General features: G+C 38.6%; 1 protein-coding gene across 1 annotated transcript; it reads left to right on the top strand.

Moving 5' to 3' along the window:
• Nucleotides 1–2,251: 2,251 nt before the first annotated feature.
• On the top strand, nucleotides 2,252–11,735 carry LOC139168074 (transmembrane 4 L6 family member 18-like). Its single transcript, XM_070753410.1, has 5 exons — nucleotides 2,252–2,552; nucleotides 5,491–5,580; nucleotides 8,699–8,841; nucleotides 10,211–10,391; nucleotides 11,284–11,735. Exons 1-5 carry the CDS (start codon nucleotides 2,376–2,378, stop codon nucleotides 11,296–11,298), a joined length of 606 nt encoding a protein of 201 aa, XP_070609511.1. The 5' UTR covers nucleotides 2,252–2,375; the 3' UTR covers nucleotides 11,299–11,735.
• Nucleotides 11,736–11,748: the final 13 nt, after the last annotated feature.

Raw genomic sequence — 11,748 nt, 5'->3', positions numbered from 1 at the left:
ATGCTATCATTTGAAAGTCCTGCTTAATCTGATAAGATTGGAAGGGGAAGGATATGATTGTGTTTTGAAGGAAATCATGAAGGCCAACATCTACTCAACTTGGGAGGAGTCCCTGTCGCCACACCATGGTCTTATTGTAGCTTTTAATGAAAGATCAAGTATTGCTTAGCCACCTTAAAAGCAATTCCAAAGGGGGGCCAGGACAGAAAGGAGTAAATTCCATGAAATAGTTTCCATTTTATCAAATATAGGAAGTGCTTTTCACACATTGTCCTACAGTCATTACACAAGACTTCACATGAAATTTTACTGATGGCTTCTCCATTGATTGTGCTTGTCAGACATTGGCTGTGAAACGCAGTTCCAGGCACACTGCAACAGTTGTGATTGGACAAGTGTGATTGGACACACAAGGAATTTGTCTTTGGTGCATATGCTCTCAGTGTACATAAATAAAGCCCTTCATGGCACCGGACCAGATTATCTCCGGGACCACCTTCTGCCGCACGAATCCCAGCGACCAGTTAGGTCCCACAGAGTGGGCCTTCTCCGGGTCCCGTCAACTAAACAATGTCGTTTGGCAGGACCCAGGGGAAGAGCCTTCTCTGTGGCGGCCCCGGCCCTCTGGAACCAACTCCCCCCAGAGATTAGAATTGCCCCCACTCTCCTCGCCTTTCGTAAGCTCCTTAAAACCCACCTCTGTCATCAGGCATGGGGGAACTGAGATATTCTTTCCCCCTAGGCATTTACAATTTACGCATGGTATGTTTGTATGTATGTTTGGCTTTATAATAAGGTGTTTTTTTATTGTTTTAGTATTGGATTGTTACATGCTGTTTTTTATCACTGTTGTTAGCCGCCCCGAGTCTACGGAGAGGGGCGGCATACAAATCCAATAAATAAATAAATATATATACATTTATCAAGAATAATGAAGTACGACACTTAATGATTGTCATAGACAGTGAAGGGCTATGCAGAATACCCTGCCTTTTCTTTCAACATCTTTCAGTGCAAATTGAGTGTTCTGGGGTGGAGCTCCATTTTTGCTACCCCAGTACATTCCCCCCCATCCGGGAGGTAGTCCACCCCTGGTCATAGGGTACAAATAAGTAATCAGGATGCCATCAATATTAATATAAATCATAAGGATACAAGCAACAAGTTACAGTAATAGTCATATTGTCAGAGTTGTATAAGGTGGGCTGTCTGTGATATGTTTTAAGTTAAGGGTTTTTCAATAGTGTTGTTTTATAGTTTTGTTTTATTTAAAATAAATAAGTAAGTAAGTAAATAAGTAAGTAAGTGAGAGGAGATGGGTGATAGGAACGATTAGAAGACTAATAGCAATAGTAATGCAGCCTTAGTGAATAGTTTGGCATTTACCCACAATTTACCCACAAATCTAATAAATTATTATTATTATTATTATTATTACTACTACTACTACTACTACTATTATTATTATTATTATTATTATTATTATTATTATTATATAAAACCCTTTAGAGATGAATCCACAAAATGCAAAGGTAGACACTTCCACTGTTGCACAGATCTTATCATCAAGAATATTTTCCTTATATTTAAACAAAATCTAGATAGCTGCAATTTGTATCCATTATAAATTGAAACTGAAAAATAGCTCTTGAATATTTTCCCCATTGCTTGCTTTATATATTTGTATGTGGCTAACAAATCTCTATGTCTTTTTTTTCTCCACGTTTAAATACCCATGTTTCTTCAGTCTAAGAAACAATAAACTTTCCCTGCGTTATGTGAAAGCATGAAATAGTATCAGGTTAATCACCCTTAACCCCTTTAAATTGGATTCAAATGTATTTTTTATGAGAATAGTAAATGTTAATTCTTCCTCAACTGGGGCCAGTAGTTTCCAAGTAAGATTCAAAACACTATGGTTGGATGGATACATTTCTATTAAGTGTTAATCAGATTACATGCTGCTATGTAGATAAAAAGCAGTCAGTCCCTACTTCCTTATTACACACACATTCAATTCCTACGTTTCCTTTCAGATGAATGCTTTCTTTCCAAGATTGATTGAGGTGTCTGAGTAGAACCATAGGGAATCCCCTTTACAAGTAAAGTTCTCCAGAGGAACGCCCACCCCACCCCTACTTCCCCCCCTTCCCCACTTCTCAGGATAGGATAAGAATTCAGCCAGTGCTATTTGTCTGACTGTATTGTTCTACAACAGCAATACTTGTATTTGTCAGGAACCGGACTTGTCAGACAAGAAACATATCCCAGCAACTGATTCATGTAAATGCAAAATGTCTCCATTCAACCAAGAAGACAAGAGCTTTTGAACACTCGAGAAAGACTTCATCCACTACTTTCTCCGGTCTTTTGACATGGGCTTACAAAAATGCAGCGGTTGTTTGAGTTGCCTGTTGATTCCCCTGGCACTGTGGAGTGTTGTTATAAATATTCTCCTATATTTTCCTGATGGGAAATCTTCATATGCTTCCAGCAATAACCACACCAACTATGTGTGGCATTTTGAAGGAATCTGCTTTTCAGGTATTATGGTAAGTATGGCTTGTACGATTAGCTAAATACATCTTTTCATTTTCTCCACAGGACTCTTTGATCTTCAAATAGCAGATGGGGAGGATCTTCCAGGAAAGAGGGAATTTCAGGAAGGGACAGAATTAAAATAATAACTGTATTTTGGAAGCACTATAACAGTCAAACACAACATATCACTGTACTGTAGCTAAGTATTTAAATGTTGATAGAAGAATTTTTAAAAAATATAATTTGATTCTTTTTTCCCTTCAGAGATGGTTTAAACATCATATAGGTCATTAAATACTTTTGTAGGATGACTATAATAATGATTGACGTCATAATTCTTACTAATCCTTCTATCTTAGTCTTCTATTTTGAAGATACATTCCAAACAGCATTGAGCTGCAAATTAAAGTACTGTATATATTTGTATTTCACAATTATGAAGTTCCAAAACTATTGAACTCAATAAGATGACTGACCTTTGATTTTTTTTAAAATACAGGAATTGATTCTATGTTTAATTTTGGTAACCAATATGTGGCTAGTTTTAATACTAAATTTGCTGTATTTTAATCTCTTTGTTGTGGGGTCCTCAAGGCATATTCAAGAATGTCTGTACTTGATATCTAAGAAATAAAATTCCCAAGCCTTAGTAAGAAAAAAAAGATTGAAAGGGTATTGGGAAAAACATGAGAATTACGAATGAAAAGTGGGTTGGCCCTTTCATAAAATTCATATTTGAATGGTGTACCATAAAGATGTTGCTAAAGGATTTCTTCACACAGTGCTGAGTCATGTGGGATTCACAATTATTTTCCAAGTGAAAATAAATAGTGCACAAAAAAAAAAAGAAATATGAATATTTCTTTAAAGTCACTAAAAAGTGACCCACCTGAGATTGTTAGCGTTTCAAGGCATTTTATTAACTTGTAATCAGTACATAGTTAAGGTTTAATGTTACATAGTCATTGGTTCCATTCTGATGCTTCTATATATGCTTTTGAGAACCCATGAAGATCTTACCTAAATGATCTTCCCAACTCACTTTACCAAAAGAAACAATATACTGTAAAGGATTTCTTTTTTTGACCTTTGGTCTATCTTAAAGTGAGTTACAAAATTATTTTCTTACTTACAAGATGATCCTTTGGGATATGTCAGTTTATTCAGCCTTCTTTTGAAGAAACCATCATATTTTAACCTGTGATCTGCCAGGTGTCCAGACTAAGAACTTCCAGCATCTCAGTCAGAATGTGCAGAATGTGGCCGCTTGAACTACCATGGGCCTCCCTAGGTATGCCCATGTTTCATCAACACTCTGGGGCTTGCACTGGCTGCCTCTCAGTTTCTGGTCACAATTCAAAGTGTTGATAATGACCTATAAAGCCCTATATGGCATCGGACCAGAATACTTACGGGACCACCTTCTGCTGCACGAATCCCAGTGGCTGATTAGTTCCCATAGAGTTGGCCTTCTCCGGGTCCCGTCGACTAAACAATGTCGTTTGGCGGGACCGAGGGGAAGAGCCTTGTCTGTGGCAGCCCTGGCCCTCTGGAATCAACTCCCCATGGAGATTCAAATTGCCCCCACCCTCCCCGTCTTCTGCAAGATGTTAAAGACTCACTTATGTCGCCAGGCATGGGGGGATTAACTCCCCCCTCTCTTCTGACTATAGCACTTGAGAATGGTATGACTGTGTAGTATTGATTGTTTTTAATATTAAGGGGCTTTAATTCTACTTTTAATAATTGGATTTGTATCATTGTTTACTTATTGTTGTTGTGAGCTGCCCCAAGTCTTCGGAGAGGGGCGGCATACAAATCTAATAAATAATAATAAAAATAATAATAATGTGAAATGGTAGAGAGATTCTTTGTCTCTAAACTGATACTGAAATATTTAGGATTTTTTTTCCTTTAAATGTAATACAAATGCATAGTATCTATCAGTTTTGATGTCAGGAAGGGTAGTTTATTCCTTTTCTTGGCAACCATGAACAGAACAAAGATAAAGATTCCCCACCCACTAAAGAAAAGAGGAAAAAATGCCCACTGCTACCAATTCTATTACATCTACACCAGAATATTTCCTTTTTGGAATTATCCAGTCTTTTGTGTTTTTCAAAAGCTAACATTATATGTTTCATATTTTAAAACATTTTATATCATATAGTAAGGAAAGTACCAGCAAGAACCATATCCAAAGATGAAATTATTGGCAATGTTCAGCACAAATTGAATGTTCATGCGTAAATTCTACTTTTATAGTTATCCATGATTATGTGGAACAAATGGACAACCTTATGTTTTCCTTCTGTTTATTTTATAATAAAGCATTCCTATAAAGCCCTACATGGCATTGGATGAGATTACCTACGGGACCACCTTCTACCGTATAAATCACAGTGTCCGGTTAGACCCCATAGAGTCGGCTTTCTCCAGGTCCCGTCAACTGGACAATGTCGCTTGTCGAAGCCTAGGGGAAGAGCCTTCTCGGTGGGGCCCCGGCACTCTGGAATCAGCTTCGCCCAGAGATTCGCACTGCTCCAACCCCCCTCGCCTTTCAAAAGAACTTGAAAACCAATTTATGCCACCAGGCTTGGGGACATTAGATCGCAGCCTCTGGCCACTGAATGTTTACTATATTTGGTTGTATTGAATGAATGATTGTGATATTTAGTTTTTATAATGTTTTTAGTTAATTATCTATTAATTGGATCCGATTGTAATTTGTATATTGTTTTATTGACATGTTGTCAGCCACCCTGAGTCCACGGAGAGGGGTGGCATACAAATCCAATAAATAAATAAACTTCTGATATGTATATTTTCAGTCAAATGTGGTACAAAGTAGCTATTCAAAATCATGCATTACCTAATAAGGTTCTGAAAGAAGGATTTTGTGAGTTTAATGTTCTCAAACTCAATATGTTCTGTGCTACTCTGTTCTAGATTCTTATTCTAGCAGCACTCCTGGTAATTCTGGACCGGGACAACTTTTATGAATGCTTCCAAAGTGAAAACTGCACCAGAACATATAGAGTAAGTGTATGTTTTTGTAAATGTAGCATTTTTGCTTTAAAATGACCTTCCTTCCTCTTTTGACACTTCTGACCCTCTGCTGTTTGTTTCCTTCCTTGGTCTGTGATGACGATTTTTTAAAAACAGAGAAAGATCCTTTGTTATCTCTGCAGTAAATCTGCAAAGCCAAACAAACAAGAACAGGAAAAATAGCTCGCCCCCGTTATGAAATAGATCAGTGTTTTTCAACCAGTGTGCCGTGAAACATGGTCAGGTGTGCCGCGAAGCTCAGAGAGAGAAAGAAAGCAAGAGAGAGAGAAAGAAAGAAAAAGAAAGAGCGAGTGAGAGAGAAAGAGAACAAGAGAGAGAGAAAGAAAGCAAGAGAGAGAGAAAGAGAGCAAGAGAAAGAAAGCAAGAGAGAGAGAAACACAGAGAGAGCAACAGAGAGAAAGAAAGCAAGAGAGATAGAGAAAGAGGGAGGGAAGGAGAGAGAGAGAAAGACATAGAGGGAGGTAGGGAGGGAGAGAGAAAGAGAGCAAAAAAGAGGAAGAAAGGAAGATAAAGAAAGAGGGATGGAGAGAGAGAATGAAAGAGGAAGCAAGGGAGAGAAAGAGGGAGAGAGAAAATGAGCAAAAGGGAGGAAGAGAGAGAGAGAGAATTTTTTTGTCCAAACTTTTTTTAGGGGCCTCCCCCCCGCCCCACTCAATGTGCCCCAGGGTTTCGTAAATGTAAAAAATGTGCCACGGCTCAAAAAAGGTTGACAATCACTGAAATAGATGGACCAGTATCAACAGTATCAATTGTTGCCAAATGATTTTCCCTAAAACTCCATCTCTCTGTTAAGCACTGTTCTGCAGTCTCATGCTCCCCAGGTCTGTTGAGCCAATTGGTGGAGTTCTGAGTCTATACTAATGAAGAATAGTATAATGTGCACTACAGTCTTGAGGAGGAAGCAGCACAAAGGCAATTGGCTCACCGTTATATTTTATAGGTTTCTTTTCTATTTTTTTCTCTAATATTTCTTCTAACCATGTTTGGATTTCCCCCCAGTATCTTTTAAATGGGGAAATCAGTGGGGAAATCAGATTCACTTAACAACCATGTTACTAATTCAACAACTGCATTGATTCACTTAACAAATGTGACACTTAACAAATTTCTTAACAAATTTCTCAGTTAGCAACATAAATTTTGGGCTCAATTGTGATCATAAGTTGAGAACTGCCTGTATTTTGTAAATGTAAGTACGTGAACAGTTACTTTTAAAAAAGAAGAAGTAATGTCTTGCAGTGACTAAGAATTTATTCTGAGAGACTCATTCAAATTTGCTACAAACTCATCTACATGATGTGACCATCACTGATTTACAGTCACAACATTGGGCAACACTGGTGGCAACCAAATGTTTTGTTTTTGAATATAAACAAGAGCAAAACCTGAATGGTATTTCTGGTAGCAAAAGGAAGAGGTGTTTATCAAATTTTCTTGGCTCATAACAAATATAATGTTTGCTAAGTTTTCCAATTTAGAGAGGAGATGTCTGTTCCATTTTGTTCGGTTTCTCAGATGGAAAAGCAATTCGGACTAGCCTAATTTCAACAGAGAAAATGCAATTTGAAAAAGCAAATTGCCAATATTCTTTCACCCTACTCTTTGATAAAGGTTATAGCAATAAACTGGGGTTATATCAATTATTTTCATGTCATATCATCCCAAACTAGACTACTGGCTTTACAGGCAACAGATCTAATAGTTCCTGAAACTCTCAGAGTTTGTTCAGTATGGCCTGGAGTCCAACGTTTGGGAACTGAAGGACACGTTCAGCATTTGTAAAAATGCATGATGAAGCTCACAAATTACCACATAGATTTAATCAGTTTCAAAGGGCATCCTGTACTAATTCTGTTTACTTTTGCCTTATTTATATATCGGGGTTATTTTTGAACAACTGCCTATTGTATTAGAAACATAGAAACATAGAAGTCTGACGGCAGAAAAAGACCCCCTTGTCCATCTAGTCTGCCCTTATACTATTTTCTGTATTTTACCTTAGGATGGATATATATTTATCCCAGGCATGTTTAAATTCAGTTACTGTGGATTTATCTACCATGTCTGCTGGAAGTTTGTTCCAAGGATCTACTACTCTTTCAGTAAAATAATATTTTCTCATGTTGCTTTTGATCTTTCCCCCAACTAACTTCAGATTGTGTCCCCTTGTTCTTGTGTTCACTTTCCTATTAAAAACACTTCCCTCCTGGACCTTATTTAACCCTTTAATATATTTAAATGTTTCGATCATGTCCCCCCTTTTCCTTCTATCCTCCAGACTATACAGATTGAGTTCATTAAGTCTTTCCTGATACTTAAGATACTTAAGTATTCTTCTTCTTTCTCCTCCACCTCCTCCTCCTCCTCCTCTTCTTCTTCTTCCTCCTCCTATTGTTGTTTTTTAAAGTGTTCTGTTTTGATACAGCTCTGCTTTGTTACAGCTTCTCATTTAAAACAAAATCAAAATCAAGCTTAAACAATTATGGAGGCAGTGGTAAAGGGAGATTGGGGAGCATGACGGAGGTTGCTGGAATCACATGTACAGTATTACTTCAAGGCTTGTAGGCAGGATGCTCATGACTTCCAGCTTGCCCAACCACAGGATACAACTATAAATCTATCAGCCATGTCCTCCGATTAACTGAGGACAAATGCAGTATGTGTTCTGCAAATGGACAATGCACTAAGTTTTTGTACAGCACTACCTATCTTCCCAATTATACTGCTTTCAACACTTGATCAAAGGATAAGATTTATTTATGGATGTAGATTAGGAATGGACAATTAATTATTTTTTCCAAGGGGCCACACTGGAATTGTGGAGAGCCAAATAGAACTGTGAAGGTCCTTAGGCACATACATACATATACATACTTAAATTGAGAAAAAAATGATTGCCTTCAGAATAAAAGCAAGTTGTATTGTGTGCATGGTGTACATTTGATTTCTGATTTCCAACTGACCTCACAAGGGACAACCAAAAATGGTCCAGGGGCCATTAAATGCCCAGATCTGATGTACATAGTTTGTTCCCTGTAATGATGAAATCTTTTCACTCCCTTTCACTCTTCTTCTTCTTTTAATGCAGCGTTTCATTTCTGTTGTGCTTTCCCTACTAGGGATTGCATTCTCTGGCTACAGTCTGATCATATCTGCTTTGAGCTTAGTGCAAGGCCCATACTGCAAAACCTCAGCTGGCTGGGAATATGCCTTCAAAAACACAGCAGGCAGGTAAGAAACAGGCCTATCTGTTAAGCTCATTTTAGATTACAATGATATCCTCAGTCAAATATTTCAAGGAAATGGCCAAAGGATGGGGCCCTCTGACCTTACAAGGAATGGGCCTACAAGGGCTGCTTCTTCTTTGTATTTTCAAAATTGCTTCATTCAGACATGTCCATTTCCAGATTCTTTTGCCCTCCCTGTATTCATCTCTGTAAATCTCACAGATCAGGGTTCCCCAATCCCCTGCCTGAGGCCCATTATCAGGCCTTGGCTTGTTCAGAAACCGCAAGTGTGCGTGTCCATGAAGTTCCACTTGTGCGAGCCACAGGTGAGCATACGTATGTGCGCAGCTCCATTTGCGTGAGTGGTGGGCATCAATGAAGAGCTCTTCATCACAGCCGCTACTGGTGTGCTCCCGGTGGCTGGCGTGGGCATGTGCAGAAGCAAAAAAATGCCAAAAGTCAGTGAAATCTCACGTACACGAACGTCCTCACGTGAGCAAGTGTACTTACGTGAGATTTCGCTTCCTGCCTGTGTGCAGAAACTGAATCTCACACAGGTGCACACCTGCACGCATTGGGGATGTGGACATTATTATTATTATTTATTATTATTTATTAGATTTCTATGCTGCCCCTTTCCGTAGTCTCGGGGTGGCTCACAACATAATCAAAACAATTCATAACAAATCTAATAATTTACAATTTAATATTTAAAGTAGTTAAGAAAACCCCATTTTTAAGCAGACATACCTACAAACATACCATACATAAATTATATAGGCCCGGGGGAGATATCTCAATTCCCCCATGCCTGACAACAAAGGTGGGTTTTGAGGAGTTTACGAAAGGCAAGGAGGGTAGGGGCAGTTCTAATCTCTGGGGGGAGCTGGTTCCAGAGAGTCGGGGCCGTCACAGAGAAGGCTCTTCCCCTGGGGCCCGCCAACCGACATTGTTTAGTTGACAGGACCCTGAGAAGGCCGACTCTGTGGGACCTAATCGGTCACTGGGATTCGTGCAACAGAAGGCGGTCTCGGAGATATATACGGACATGCGTGCGTATCTACGTTTTTCCTACCGGGACAGCGTACCAAACTGTCCATGGTGCAACCAATACTAGTGGGCGTGTCTATGTCTGCAGCTCACGCACACACAGCTGTGTGGGTGGGTGGGTGCCTACCACACATGGGTAACCATTTCCTCTCCCCCCCACACACATAGCTGGTCTGGAAAGCTGAAAAAGTTGGGGATTGCTGTGATAGATGAATGAATAAAGAGTCCTTGGGCTGAAAGCTCTGTATGATAAGACCACCAGACAGATCTTTTACAGTATCTATCTGTTCCCGTTTTCTTTATGGTATTATTTCCTCTGATAGGTACCTCATGGATCCTACTTCCTGGTCCCAGTGCACTGAGCCTGCTTATGTAGTGGATTGGAACATCATTTTGTTGTCTATTCTGATAGTCCTTAGTGGACTCCAAATCTTGATCTGCCTCCTGAAAATAATTGCAGAATTAAGGCAAATCCTGTGTGGAAATTATCCCATCTTTGTTCAGGTAAGAGAACAATTGCCATAAGGTTTTCTTTATACAGACCATAACTGCTTATATTATTTTTATTCTTCCAAGTTAACCTAGTATTCATATGCTTCTAGAATCACTGATTTAGTCAGTGATCAAATGAGTCAGTTGTATTGTGATCCAAGGTGAACTCACAGAGAGATCTTATGTGCCCAATGGAATCAGTTGTCTTGACTGAAATAATTTGGATATAGATGCAATAATAACAACAACAACAGCAACAGTACAACACAGCAAATGAGATCACTATGCTGGATTTCGTATTTCATCACCAGTCGGGCACTTCCTAAGCATCTAGGACTGCTTGATGTAGCGGCGAATTATGTTTGCCGATCCCAGTAAAGCGGCCTTTTGCAATTGACAGATGGAGATTTTGTCAATTCCGATGGTTTTCAAATGTCCGCTGAGATCCTTTTGGCACTGTGCCCAGTGTGCCAAGTACCACTGGGACCACTTTCATGGGCTTATGCCAGAGTCGTTGCAGCTCAATTTTTAGATCTTCATATTTCACTAATTTCTCTAGCTGCTTCTCCTCAATTCTGCTGTCTCCTAGGATTGCGATGACAACAACAACAATAATAATAACAACAACAACAACTGCAACAATAACAACAGCAACAATAACAACAGCAGCAATAATAATAATTTTGTTTTCTCTTGTTTTGTTTTATTTTATCCATCTCAACATCATGAATTTGGGTGGCTAGCAATGATTGAAAACACACAGTATTACAACAATATTGCAATAAATACAAATCAGTAGCTGAGGTAACAAAAAAAACCCAGCTGTCAATCATCTCACAAGCTCTTCAATATTTCCTAGATAAACATCCATTAAAAATCTCGTATCTTTCTGTTCTTTTTACAGCCTGCGCTGATCTAACAACCTTGGGGAATGCCTTCACCATGACTCCATCATATCTCTGAGCATGCATTTTTATATTAATTTTTAAAGCAGGCTCTTCTGTTTCTGTGGTAACACAAGAAGAATTGCCAATGTTTTCCCAACATATTATTTATGTTGCACCACACATTTTGGCTAAAATGTGCAGTTTTTCTTGTTGCGTGTTTGTATACGTTTCCCTTTTCTTGCATTTGTTACGTATCTAAATTGTGAGGCTCTTGAAAAAAAAAATTATGTCTGTTTACATAATATAAAGCACTTAGCTTCAACACCACCTGAATAAATATTTAGTTCAATAAGTAGTCACATTATTGTGAAAAACAGCATTCTTAGTAAAGATATAAACCTATATCTGGAATACACCTTTTTGTATCGCAAATGGGATTTAGCATGATTAAATGAGCAATTGAATAAAACTTCTCTTGCACT

The sequence above is a fragment of the Erythrolamprus reginae genome, chromosome 5, assembly GCF_031021105.1.
Source record: "Erythrolamprus reginae isolate rEryReg1 chromosome 5, rEryReg1.hap1, whole genome shotgun sequence".
Lineage (NCBI taxonomy): Eukaryota > Metazoa > Chordata > Lepidosauria > Squamata > Dipsadidae > Erythrolamprus > Erythrolamprus reginae.
The sequence above is the reverse complement of the archived record's forward strand: the minus strand, read 5'-3'. Positions and strand labels throughout refer to the sequence as shown.

Bases quoted from the DNA above. Each gene is read 5' to 3' on its own strand.
- LOC139168074 (XM_070753410.1), top strand. From the start codon at position 2,376: ATGGGCTTACAAAAATGCAGCGGTTGTTTGAGTTGCCTGTTGATTCCC. The intron at 2,553-5,490 runs GTAAGTATGGCT...ACTCTGTTCTAG, and splicing joins TCTGCTTTTCAGGTATTATG to ATTCTTATTCTAGCAGCACT. The intron at 5,581-8,698 runs GTAAGTGTATGT...CTTTTAATGCAG, and splicing joins ACTGCACCAGAACATATAGA to CGTTTCATTTCTGTTGTGCT.